This window comes from Cricetulus griseus, chromosome 4 (assembly GCF_003668045.3).
Source record: "Cricetulus griseus strain 17A/GY chromosome 4, alternate assembly CriGri-PICRH-1.0, whole genome shotgun sequence".
In the NCBI taxonomy this organism is placed as follows: domain Eukaryota; kingdom Metazoa; phylum Chordata; class Mammalia; order Rodentia; family Cricetidae; genus Cricetulus; species Cricetulus griseus.
In genome coordinates, this window is record NC_048597.1 from 94,880,322 (window position 1) to 94,893,937 (window position 13,616).

Below are 13,616 nucleotides of genomic sequence, written 5' to 3' on the forward strand. Positions count from 1 at the left end.
GAAAACTCATTAACTAATTGACTTGAGGACAGCCAGTCAAAGCACACAGCCTAGGAGCTAAGCCCTGAGACACTGTCTCACTCTAACCCAGGTCCGCCTGGCCTCCTGAGAGCTGGGGTGGCCTCAGACCTATGGCTAATAGCCCAAATATCTGAAGAAACCAGTGTGGCCAGCCAAGCACCCTATCTTAAAAGCACTAGGATGTCTAGTCCCACAGAACAGGGAGTCCACAACCCTAAGTCCTGGTGATCTATCAACTGGTAAGCTGCTTCAGCCCTACCCTACTTGAACAAACTAACACACATACACATCTCCAACAGATTTATTTTAAAGGAATGGCCTAAGGGAGAAAAAAACGGGGTACAGAAGTATGGACTAGAAAATAAATACAAATGTAAGCTGTTTTACTAATTATTTTATAACCACAAACTTGTACAGAGGATGATGCCCTGTACAAAACACAACAGATTCAAACGAGGTGTTCCCTTAGCAAGGCTGAAGAGTCAGTCTCTGGTATTTGGAATTTAGGATGCAGTCCTTGTTTTTGGATGGATCACTGGGTGTTTGGCACAGTCCATGCTTTTAACCAGATTTGAACAGAAGAATGGCCACCTGACCCAGGTAGAAGTAGATGAAGTGTTTGGTCTCATGTGTCACATAACTACCGAAGTTCCGCCCCACAATGCAGTGCCAGGTGGGGTTGTACTTCTTGTCAAACTCCTGGGAAAGAACACAACAGAATTTTAGTGTTACACCGGAGAATTCATTTTCTAGAAAAGCCAAAGCCTGTAGGACCAAAGGACAAACACTGGCTGGCATCTTCAACTGTTTCCACATTTGGAACTGAATCCAGGACCTTGAGTGTGCTAAGCTATACCCAACCCCAGCAAATTCTTAATAAGATAAAGAATGCTCCCTGACTCTAAGTCACCTACCTAGTACAAACATGCTTGCAGTCAGAGTATGGGAGCTGAGGAGATCAAAGGCAGCGTTATTTTCAAAATATTTGTTTCAGTGATTATATCTGACTTCTTGGAGAGATGGGGGTCTCTATACGCAGCCCTGGAATTCTATATGTAGATCAGTTTAGCCTTTAAGTCAGAGATCTGCCTGCCTCTGTTGGGATTAAAGGTGTGAACCACCATGCCCAATGCACCTCTGACTTCATATATTCAATGGAGACAGATGACATCAGCGCTTGTAGTTTATCAGGTTCTTCCTGATAACTATCCTACCACGCACCCCCAAATCCAGGAAGACAGAAAAAAAATTACCCCCTCACCAAGACCTTTATGTCACTTGTAGAAACACTAAAGGACAAAGCCTCGATTATTATCTAAATCAAGCTATACTGGGAAAAAAAAAAATGCTGGTAACAGAATCTGACAGCTAGCTAAGCATTTGGCCAGACTATCCTTTAAAACTGCTCTCCTCTTCACATCTACTACCTAGTCTTAAAGATTAGCAAGTTAGGGAGCATTTGCTCCCTGCTTCCCCTATCCCAATGGGCACTACAACTAGAAACATTAATTTCTTCACTAGTGGGTCAAACCAGGACCAAAGATGATGTAAAATTCTTTAAGCTCCTCATTTCTCATCCTGCACGAAGTATGAAAGCCTCATCTATTAAGCATAATGTCTCTATTACAATCCTGATGCACACGCTGCTTCGTCTGTCAAAAAAAGGTATTCATTTCTGATCCATGTCAAGTCTTTCATCTTCCCATTCTCCACTGGAACCCTCCCACGGCTTCGGCTTCCACTTTCCTTTCCTTCCAGCAAACACAGCTTGAGAAGTTGGCAGTCTTGCCAGCTTTCTACAAACTGCCATTTACCAAGCCTCCACCCCAAGCCCCCAACCACCACTGCCACCCACTTTTCCCTGAACTGCCGACTAACTCCCGGCTGGAAGGCTGGCAAAATCTCTTCCTAGCCCGGCTGGAAACACCCACGCAGCGCACCCCCCCCCCCAACACCCAGCTACATCCTCGGCGCAGGAATCAGTAGGGGGAACCGCACGCTGCTCCCTGATCTTGGAAACCGTTGCTAGGTGGCGCTTTCCCCCAAGGATCTGGGGTTTAAAAAAAAAAAAAAAAAGAAAAAAAAACTTCGGGCGTTGAGGGTCTGGTCTTCCCAAGAGGAACGCAGAATCCATCTGCGTCCTTTCTAGAACTATCTATACCGCGCCGCCCTGAGTACCACGGGAAAACTGCCAAGCGCCCAGGGAGAGCGGAAAGGGGGGAAAAAGGGAACCGTGAGGTGCCAGGTCCTCACCTTCTTGATGTGGGCCGCAATATCCTTTTCTATGTTGTACTTCTCCAACGCCTGAGTAGCGCACTCCACCGAGTCCTGTTGCATCTCTTCCGACATGTCTGCATTTTTGATCACCGCCTTCCGGTCGCACATGGTTGCCTGCGGGAGGAGACGCGGAAGAGGTAAGAGTCAGGGTGCGGGCCGCGGGGCCCTCCCGGCCGACCCCTGAGGACGACGCCCCCACCCGCTTCCGAGGCGCAGCTTCCGCGGCCCGCACGACAGGCCCCAGGGCCCTGGGGGACCCGACCCCGCTCTCACCGTGGAGCAGGAGCCAGCCGGCTGCTGCGAGCTCCCGAGGAAGGTGCTGGCGCCGCTCAGGCAGCAGAGAAGAGCCGGTCGCTACCGAAGCCGTGGCGCATCTAAGGAGCCCCACGCCAGCCGCCGCCGCCTAATCCCGAGGCCCCGCCCTACGCCCGCGGCCCCGCCCCCGACACACGTCGCTATTGGCTGAGTGCAGCCAGTAGCCGCTCCCTATTGGTCCATGGATTCAATGGTTCCTTCAGGATCTTTCTGCTGCATTTTGTTGCAGACCACAATGCACCGCGCACAGCGTCGGTTGCCCAGGCGATGCGCCGCACGCGTGCAGGCCCACACACCCTGAAGGCGGAGCCCGAGCGGAGAGGGAGGCTGGCTCCCGGACCACCCAGCTGTCTGGAAGGGTGCGAAGGCGGGCCTCCCCGGGCCCACCGAGGTTAGCCCAGGGTGTGTCCTCGAACCGTAGTTTCTAGAAGACCGGGAGTCGCCACCCCAGGTTCCTCCCACTTCCACCCCCACCCGGGGTCAGCACACTTTTCGGCTTTTGACAAGTGGCCCCTGGCCTCGAAAGGGTTCCCAAAGCACGGTGGGGCAAGCCACCTGCCTACCTATTCAGTCTCCCTAAGGGTCGTAGGGTTTGGTTTAAAGCTCTGCAGTCTCATTCTTAAACTTTGTGCGTGTCTGAAGAGGCCTTCGGCTTGAGAGACAAGTGCGACAAGTCTCCCCCGACCCTGTTTTCTTTTCTTTTTGGTTTTTCTGTTCGTGCCCTCCCCACCCCACTCTAGCACGGTCTACCTAGGTAGCCCAGGCTGGCCTGAAACTCGCAGTTCTCCTGTCTTGGCCTCCCAACGCGCTATCACACCAGGGTAAATTCCTAATTTTATAACATGGCACTGAATGTTTATTTTATACTGTAGTCCCTCTGTAGCTGGTCCTGCCGTAGAAAACTGTATACATGGTGATAGGCTCAGGACTGAAGGAGCCTATCAGTCCTGAGATCCGAAAGGGAATCATCTCCAGGAGGTCCAGTCGGTGCGTCCGGCAGCTCAGATCTCAGGAGTTAGAATGTGGGCGGGTGTGTACAGATGAGCCTTCTTGTTCAGATAGCTGTGTTGTCCATTTTTGGGAAAATTTCTTGGTTGAGGATTCATTTCTAGAAAGGAACAAGTGTCTTAGTGGACAAGAAAGTGACCCTCAAAGGTGTCTTCTCTGGCATAAGTACGTTTATGACTAATGGTTCCCAAATAGGTAAACTGATAAATAATAAGATTTCAATAAAAGGCTGATGGCAGAGCTCTTACCTAACATGCACCCAGAGTTTGATGCCCAGTGCCTCAGAACAAAACAAAAAGGTAGTCAAAAGCAAGGTGTTAGAGAGTGGAGCTGTCTGAGCACTGTTTAAATCTGTTTTGTTTCTTTTCTAGTGGGGACAAAGTATAAAAGGAAACCATTTGGTAGGTGTGTGGGAGCACTAAACGAATGAATGTCTGTGGATTCTCAGTACAGTTGTGTATGGCTTATAGTGCTGAATGAATCTTACTGACTACTAGTGTTGAACCATCAAACCTTAAATACCTGTAATATAGTTTTGAAACTCCTCAGATAATTTTTGGGTTGTATAACTTCTGCTTCCATTTCTGCATTTTTCTCGTCACCGACGACCTAGAACCTTTGTTTTGTGTTGAGACAGTGTCTCTCTGTCATGTAGCTCTGTGCCTCCAACCACAGAGATCCATTTGTCTCTGCCTCCAGAGTGCTGGGATTAAAGGCATGCACCACTACACCTAACTAACCTAGAACCCTTTTACGATAAATTGCCCTGAGGCACATCACTCCAAAGAGGAAAAGATGAGAGTAATGTAAATGTGTGTATCTGTCAAAGGCTTTTTCCAGCTCCTTCTTTGATCTTAGGTAAAAGGTCACGAAGCCATTACAGCTCCCTATTTCGAATGGCAGGATTAGGGTCTTTAGGGAATTCATATTGAGAAAGAAGGGGGTTTGTCAAATGAGCCTGATCAGTGTATTTTCCAGCTTTGGCTTCCCACTCAGAACTGTGGCATTACTGAAACACCCCCCCTCCCCGCCCCAGCTGCCCAAAATCTGAGCTGCTCTACTGATACACTGGTGTTTTTCTCTGATCTGTGGCTTGGTCTTGTTTACATTAGATCTGAGTAAAGCAGACAAAGTAGGACTGGGGGGGGGCGGGGTAGGTAGTGGTAGTGTTTGCCTAGTGCACACAAGCCCTTCAGTCTTGAGCACTGCAAAACAAATGAAAAAATAACAGAGAATTGCATTATTGCTCAGTGGGTGCAGCACCTGCTGAGTGTGAGGCCAGAGACCATATAATTGCTCCCTAGCAGGCTAAGGGAAGAGAGTCAGGCACATGTAATCTTAGAACACTTGGGAGATGGGGCCTGGAGGATGAAAAATTCAAGGCCAACTTTGGATAGTGCTTCTAAGGCTAGCCTGGGCTACATGAGACCCTACCTCAACCCTCCCCAATAAAATACATAAAAAAAAAAGAAGAGAAGGAGGTAGAAGAGCAGCAGGAGTGAGTGAGTGCTGACCATCAGGCCCAGCACTTGCAATCACTGTCTCAGCACACTCATAACCGCTGTGTTTGAGACCCCCTTTTCCTTTCTCCCTCTCTAATGTTCGTGGGTGTTTTGGTCGTGTATCTGTGCATCACATTCACGCCTAGTGCCCACTGAGGGTCCCCTGGGTCTGAAATTCAGACAGCTGTAAACGAGTGTGGGTGCAGAGAACTGAACCTGGATCCTCAGAAAAAAAGCCAGTGTTCTTAACTGCTGAGCCATCTTTCTAGCCCCAAGGAGACCCCTCTTTATTTACCGACTTAGCAAAGCTGTGTAGCTAAGGAGGACCTTGAATTCCTGATCTTCCTGCTCCCACGCCTCAAGTGCTGCGATTTTAGGCACTGCCACCATACCTAGTTTTATGGGTACAAGAAGTTCAAGCCAGGGCCTTGAGCATGCTAGGCAAGGACTCTACCAACTGAGCCATTTCTCCAGCCCTGTCTCATTAGTGTCTCTTTCCCTTGAACTCCTCTGTTTGCCTTTTTCACCACTGTGCTATTAGGTCCTGTAATACTTAGATTTCCTCCATGATATTTGCTTCATGTATTCCTCCAGAGGGATTAGCTCATGTATTGCCCTTCTTGCTTAATGTCTGTGTGTTCCTGCATCTTTTGTTCCCTGTTCCATCTTCAACATTCAAGTCACTGTCTAGGGTTTAGGTTTAGGGATGTATGTAGCTCAGTGATAGAGCCATTGCCCAACATAAGCATGACCCCAGGTCTTCCTCTGTTCCAGGAAAAAGAGTGTACTCAGTAAATATGACTGAAAATTTAAAACTATTAGGTCATATGACCTCCGCTCCTTACAAGATCAGGAGATTTCAGAGAGGCCAGCAAGATGGCTCCAGGGTGAAAGTGCTTGCTGTATGAGATCAACAACCTGAATTTGATCTCCAGAATGCACTTACACCTGGAAGGAGAAAACCAACTCCACAGTGTTGTCCTCTGACTTCCACATGTGAGACATGGTGCACGAGTCCCCCCCATAAACACACACGAAATAATTTAAGAGTGAAAGGTAGGAAATGTTGCCTTTCTTTTTTGTTGTGCTTTTCTTTTTGATATAGGGTCTAACTGTGGAGTTCCTGTCCTTGAACTCACAGAGATCCTTCTATGTCTGCTGAGATTAAAGGCATGCATCATCACACCCCCCACTTTAAAGAAGGTCTTCTAAAGTTAAGCCATGACTGCCCTTAAGCCACAGTCCTCCTGCCTTTGCCTCCTAAATGCTGAATTATTGGCCAAGGCCATCATGCATGGCTTGGAAAATCTATTATGTGTGTGGCCAAAGGAGGAGGGTGTAGGATGTCTTCTGTTATTCTCCACCCTGCTCCTCTGAGACAGGGTCGTGTTTTTTCAGCTATGTTGGAAGCCAGCAATCCCCTGCATCCCTCCTGTCTCTGTCCTACTCATTTTTAGGGTTACAAGCATGTAGGACCAAACTTGGCTTTACATGTGGTTGCAGTGATTCAGATTGCAGTGCCCATATTTGCACCGAAAGCTCTCTTAACCAATGAGCCAAATTTCTAACCCAGCACCTTCCTTTTGGAGACTGAGTCTAAACCCAGGCTAGCCTTAAAATTGCTATGTATCAAAGATTATCTTGAATTTTTGATCCTTCTATATCTATCTCCCAAGTGCTGGGATTATAAGCATGTATCACTATGCCCATTCTATCCAGTGCTAAAAATCCCCATGCACACTAGGCAAGCACTTTACTGACTTAAGGGACATCCCTGCACCAGTATCGTCTTTTTTAAAAAAGATGTGCACATGTGTTGTATCTCTGTGTGCAGGTAGACATGGAGGCCAGAAGGAGGGTATCAGACTGCCTGGAGCCAGGGTAATGGGCTGCTGTTAGCCACTCAGTGCAGATCTAGGTGCTCTGCAAGAGCAACAGGAGGAGGAGGAGGAGCAGATGATGTTGCCTTCTCAGGAGGCTGACCCATCACTAGTTCTAATGATTTCAAAGAAAGATCCGTGACCATTATCACAGGAAGGAGCTCCACTTTAAAACGCTTGTCACAGTCTTTTTAAACATTGCATAGTACAGCATGTGAAGTTCCAAAAAGAGGGGGGTGGGTGACTGAGAAAGCACAGCAGGTAAAAGGTACCTGCCACTAACCTGATGACCTGAGGTTGATCCCCGGAACCTAAATTGTCAAAGCTGACTCCAAGTTGTTCTCTGACATCCTTACGTCGTGAACTGTGTAACCCCTTGCCCCCATAAAAATAACTTTCCTTTTTTTTTTTAAAGATGGTCTCACTATGTAGCCTTAGATAGTAACTTAACAATCACTATTTTCTTTTCACTATTTTCTTTTATGATCGCTTTTATTTTAAGTAAGTATATTTGAATTTTCAGATTTTTTTTTGAGTCAGGGTCTCATTTAGCCCAGGGGGGCCCCAAACTTCTGATTAGTGGAGGATTCTGATCCTTGCTTTGATCTCTCTCTCTCTCTCTCTTTAAAGATTTTATTTATTTATTATGTATACAACATTCTGCTTCTATGTGTATCTGCACACCAGAAGAGGGCACCAGACCTCATAATAGATAGTTGTGAGCCACCATGTGGTTGCTGGGAATTGAACTCAGGACCTCTCGAAGAACAGTTGGTGCTCTTAACCTCTGAGCCATCTCTCCAGCCCTTTGACTTCCTTTCCAAGTGCTAGGATCAGAGGCTACTGTCAGATTCAGTTTATGTGGAGCTGGAAATTGAACTCATGCTTCATGCATGTTGGGCAAGCATTCTACCAATTCAGCTACATCCCCAACCCCAAATTATTTTAGTTACTTTTATTTGATAATTACATTTTTGTGTGTGTGCATGATTGCTACAATGTGCTTAGAAGTCAGAAGACAGCTTTCAGGAGTCTATTCTCTCCTGTTATGCAGGTCTCAGGGATGGAACTCAGGTCATCAGGCATGGTGGCAGGTACCTCTACCCACTGAACCATCTCACATCTCACCTACTCTATTTTTCAATGAGAGTTTTCAAGCCAGGGTATTGGTATGCTGAGTGGATATTCTGCCACTAATCTATATTCTCAACTCAGTGTGTGTGTGTGTGTGTGTGTGTGTGTGTGTGTGTGTGTGTGTGTGTGTTGTGTTTAATTTAGCCAGGTGTGATGACACATATCTTCAATCCCAGAACTGGGGAGGCAAAGACAGGAGGATTTATGTGAGTTCAAGGCCAGCCTGGTCTACATAATGAGTTCCAGGAGATGCAGGGCTATGTAGAGAGACCCTGTCTCAAAAAAAGAAAAAATTATTTTGAGAAGTGTCTTTTTAGACAGTTCAAGTTGGCCTAGAGCTCCAACTTCTCCTCCCTTCCCCCAAGTGCTGGGGTTACAGGTATGTACAACCACATCTGACATCTGGGTTTTGCTTATTTTTTTTTAGACATAGTCATTATGCTGCCAACTGGTTTCAAACTCCTGGGCTCAAGAGATCCCCATGTTACAGATTCTAAGTACTAGGACAGCACAAATAAGTGTATTGACTACTTATACTTTCCATTATAGCCATTTTCATTTTATATTTTATTTTGAGACAGAGTCTGATGTAGCCTAGGCTAGTCTCACTTGTGCCAGCACCTCAAAGTGCGATGAGAGGAGTGTTCTTCGATGAAGTGCACAGATGGATTCCAGAGGCTTTGCAAGTGCTCTGAAATTGGGCAAGAAAATGTATGCAGTGCTCACATTTTTCCAGGGAGAGAAGCTGTGGCTCCTACCAGATTCCCAGTAGGCTGGACCCAAGAATGAAAAACACCGGCTCTGGGCAACTGACTCTTCAGCCAAGTGCGGTGGAATTGGTGCATATGACATACTTTGGTAACTTACTGACTTCTAAATGCTAAATCTGTCTGAAAACTTTTACTCTTCTTTCCTTACCCTGGGCATTTGTAATGAGAAGAAAGTAAGATTGCTTATAGCACAGGCTTTGGAGTTGTATCTGGGAAAACCTAAGCTGTGGTCATTTTCAAGTTAGTCAACTTCGATGGAGTTGCAGGTTATAGGATTAAAAAAAATTTTTTTGGCCTTTTCAAGACAAGTGTAACAGTCCTGGAACTCGTTTTATAGACCAGGTTGGCCTTGAAGTCACTAAGATCCACCTGCCTCTGCCTCCCAAATGCTGGGATTAAAGGTTTGCAACATCAATGCCTGGCTATAGGATTGATTTTTAAAAACATGTTTATTTAGTGTGTGCGTACGAACACACACACACACACACACACACACACACACACACACACACACACACACACACGCTTAATGGCACTACGTGTAGGGTCAGAGGACAGCACTGAAGAGTTTTTCTCCTTTCACCATGTGGTACCCAGGCATCAAACTCAGGTCATCAGGTATGGAGTATTTTCTTTAAATTTGTCAACTGTAAATGGACTAGATATTGGTGATGTACTTATTGCTTGTATATATTATATAGTTATTGTATATAGTTTTTTATATTAGTTATAATCTTTTTTAGACAAAAGGGGAAATGTGGTGATATTTTGTTTATGATCTAACAAATAAAGCTTGCCTGAGGATTAGAGTGCAAAGATAGCTACACTAGTCACCCACTAGATGCCAGGCAGTGGTGGCACACACCTTTAATACAGCACTTGGGATACAGAGGCAGACAGATCTCTGTTTGTTCAAGGCCACCCCGAGCTACATGAAATTGATCCAGTCTAAAAGAGAAACAGAGTTCACACAAAGGTGATCCCAGCACTTGGGATCCTACGCCTTTACTCCCAGCACTAGAGAGGAATATAAGGCGGGAGGAGATGGGAGCTCAGTGCAGTCTGAGGTTTGGTGGAAACAGATGCAATCTGAGGACAGGATCACCCTTTGGTCTAAGCACTGTTAGAGGTGAGAACTCTCTAGTGGCTGGCTGCTTTGATTCTCTGATCTTCAGTTTTAACCCCAGTATCTGACTCTAAGTTTTTATTATTAAGACCTATCAGAATTTGTGCTGCAATCAGGCTTGAGGGTAATTGCCTTTACCCACTGAGACATCTTGCCAGCCCAGGTTTCCAGTCCTTCAGGAAGAAGACAGCTTCCTCATATTTTGGTGGTAAGGATTATATTAAATAATGTCTCTAAAGACCTGCTCCAGGTACAATAAATGGTAGTTGTAGTTGCTCCATACTGAGACCTCAACACATGCCAGGCTTTCTAGATATTCGACCCTACGACTTCTCACCAATTCTGAGGTGTGGACTGCCTGCTGTCTACTGGGCAAGAGTTGGACATATCCAGAGACACACAATAGGCCCCTCAGCAGTGGGCAGAGCAGCCCACAATAGATGTGACAAGGACAGACTCTGAAAACAGCCTTGTGTGTGAATCCCAACTTGGCTTCCAAGGCTATGTAGTCTGCCCATCGATCCTCAGTTTTGTCATCCTTAAGAGGGACTGTGGCAGGGGTAGGGGGGGTTGCTCAGCTGGCAATCATGAGGACCTGGGTTCAGATCCCCCAGCTCCTTCATAAAAGCCAGGCACAAATAAATCCAACACTGGGGAGGCAGAGCTGTGTGCATCCCTGGGGTCTGTTGACCAGCCAACCTAGTAAAATTGATAAGCTCCAAGTTCAGTGAGAGATCTTGTCTCAAAATTAAAGTGGAAAAGGGCCAGGAATCTAGCTCAGTGGTACAGCATTTGCCCAGTAAGTGCAAGACCCTGGATTTGATCCTCAGCTCAAAAAATTAAGTTGGAGTTGGAAAAAAAAGTCAACTCCTGTCAGGCATGGTGGCACATACCTTTAACCCTGGCACTTTGGAGGCAGAGGCAGATAGATCTCTGAGTTTGAGGCCAGCCTGGTTTAGAGAGAACAAGTTCCAGGACAGCCAGGGCTATTATACAGAGAAACCCTGTCTCAGGGAAAAAAAATGTAACTCCTGCAAATGGTCCTCTGACCTCCATTAATACATGCACACACAATAAGAAAAGAAAAAAAAAAAAGGATTTTCCCCCTTTGAGACAGGGTCTTATTATACATCTCTGGCTATTCTAAACTCACTATGTAGATCAGGCTGGCCTTGAACTCACAGAGATCTGCCTGCCTCTGCCACCCCGGTGAAGAGATTAAAGTTGTACACCACTATGCCTGGCTGGGAAAACCATCATAAAGCCTGGTTTGGTGGCAGCATGACTGAAAGCCTAGCACTGAAGAGGTGGAGACAGGAGGATCAGGAGTTCAAAGTCAGCCTGGGCAATGTGAAACCTTGTCTCAAACAAAATAAAAATTATTTCACAGGATGTGGACTGTTACCAGCTGTTACAGATGTCACACACTCTGTCCCCATGCACAGGCCACAGAGCAGGCAGGGTGCTCTAGTTTCATTTCTGTTGCTGTTAAAGTAATAAGAATCAGGAAAAGGGTTTATTCATTATACAATTCTGGGAAAGTCAAGTCAGAACTACAGCCAAGAGCAGAGAAGTGTGTGCTTCTTGTTTGGGTGACTGTGTTCAGCTTGATCCTTCCACTCTCAGCTTAGGACCCTGAGTAGGAGACGGCGTTGTCCAGAATAGGCTGGGTCTTCTCATTTCAGTTAAGACAATGCCCACATGAAAAACAGTACTATGGGAAGAACCTGTAGTCTACCCTAGGAGCCTAGGGGCCCAGATGACTTGCTAGGTGACCTCAGTGTTACTCTGTAATTCTAGGTAAAGTGATCCTCAGTCAACCTAATTATTTTAGGACTCCAAACAAAGGACTAGGTAGCTGGAGTCTGATTCTGGCATCTCTGTTCTGATTCACTGAGAGAAAATCTGACTGTACAATTTAATAGCTCCTAAGACCTTCAATCGGGTCGACCGGGAGGTGTCCAGAGAGAACTTGCTACCAGGCGCTCTTCTCTTTGCTGTCGAAATGCAAGAGAACTGCTGGACACGGTGGCTTGTGCCTTCATCGAAGCACCTGGCAAGTTAAGGCAGGAAGATTAACCACAAATTCGAAATAAGCTTGGGCCACAGAGAAAGACCCTTAAGGCAACAAAGGGGAAAGAAGAACTCAGGAGTGTATTACCATTGCAGAGCAATGTGTGAGGCCCTGGGAAGCAAAAGTCTCTTTCCCCCAACTTGTATTCTATCAGAAGGATATAGAAAGTAAAAATATACAGATTGGGGCTGGAAGGATGCCTCAGTGGTCTTGCAAAGGATCTGAAATCCATTCCCAGCACTTACTTCAGGCAGCTCACAACTGCCTAAATCTCCAGCTCCGGGGGTATGATAGATACCCTGTTGGGACTTATGCAGGCACCTGTACATGGCATACCCCCAACCCAAACACATACATATGTAATTAAAAAAACTCTTTAAAACAAATAGATGAGTAAATATAACGAATAAAAGTGAAGTATAAAAAGTGAAAACTCACTGTGCTAGCACTTAAGAAGTAGAGGCAGGAGATGGGGTCACAACTTTGGGAGCCAGCCTGAGCTAAGTGACACCTTGTTGGACTAGGACAGCAGGGATGAGTGGGATGACAGGAGGTCACATTTTGGCTGTACCTAAGGGTGGAGCTGATTTGCTGATAAACTAGTGTATGTAGACTATAAGGAAAACAGGGACCTCAGAGATGATGCCAGCTGGGCATGTGGTTCACACCTGTAGTCCCAGCTGCTGCTGCTAATGAGAGAGCACTGGGATCATGTGTGCCCAAGACAAGTTTGGAACTAGCCTGGGTCACATGGTGAGACCCTAGATAAATAAACAAAATGATAGCTTCAGCTACGAGGCCTGAACAATAAGAAGGAACTGAGACAAGGAGGGCCGGCAGAGGAAGCAAGTTCTGCCTTACTATGTGTAGTTTGATGCTCCTTAGACTTGCACGTCAAGTGGGAAGTGTGCCGTTGGAAGTGTGAGCTCTGGGAAGATGTCCAGGCCAGAGCTATAATCTGGGGAGTCACCAGCTTATCACAGACATTTAAAGCCATGGGCCTGGATGAGATCACGACCAAGGGAGGAGTTGGTGCAGACGGAGGAGGCGGTGCTGACTCAACTGGCAGTGTTCTGTTATCTCAGACAAGGCCCGAGCACTTAAGTGAGCCACACAGCTGAATTTCACCAGGCACCTGTCCAAAAGAAGCTCCATTACTTTCTGATTTGCCCCCCTCCCCTCCCCCACCTCAGTGCCTACCGTATTTAGATGATGGGCCTCCAGAGTTTACCATGCCACTCAGTCACTTTGCTCCTTTAGCTCCGGGTGGTGGTGCTGGGAACTGAACTCAAGGCCTCATGCATGGTAGGCAAGTGTTGAACCACTGGGTCTATTCTCAGCCTTTCATGTTTAATTTTTGTTTTTATTGTTTGTTTGAGATACAGTCCCAAGTAACTCCAATTAGTCTGAACTCTGAATCCTCTATATAGCTGACACTGGCCTTTGACTCTTTAATTTTATTTATTTATGTATGTATTTGTTTGTTTTTTCCAGACATGGTTTCTCTGT

General features: G+C 46.2%; 2 protein-coding genes across 2 annotated transcripts in view; both read right to left on the reverse strand.

Moving 5' to 3' along the window:
* Positions 1–306: 306 nt before the first annotated feature.
* Positions 307–2,731, reverse strand: LOC103159222 (dynein light chain 1, cytoplasmic). Its single transcript, XM_027416044.2, has 3 exons — positions 2,572–2,731; positions 2,275–2,412; positions 307–720 (listed from the first exon to the last, which is right to left on the reverse strand). Exons 2-3 carry the CDS (start codon positions 2,404–2,406, stop codon positions 583–585), a joined length of 270 nt encoding a protein of 89 aa, XP_027271845.1. The 5' UTR covers positions 2,407–2,412; positions 2,572–2,731; the 3' UTR covers positions 307–582.
* Positions 2,732–3,443: 712 nt separating this feature from the next.
* LOC100762845 (glutamyl-tRNA(Gln) amidotransferase subunit C, mitochondrial) overlaps positions 3,444–13,616 on the reverse strand; it is a 36,008-nt gene continuing 25,835 nt past the window's right edge. Inside the window, exon 3 of the mRNA XM_035443249.1 lies at positions 3,444–3,721. Coding sequence (XP_035299140.1) covers positions 3,615–3,721 — 107 coding nt within the window. The 3' untranslated portion in view covers positions 3,444–3,614. The remainder of the gene's footprint in view (positions 3,722–13,616) is intronic.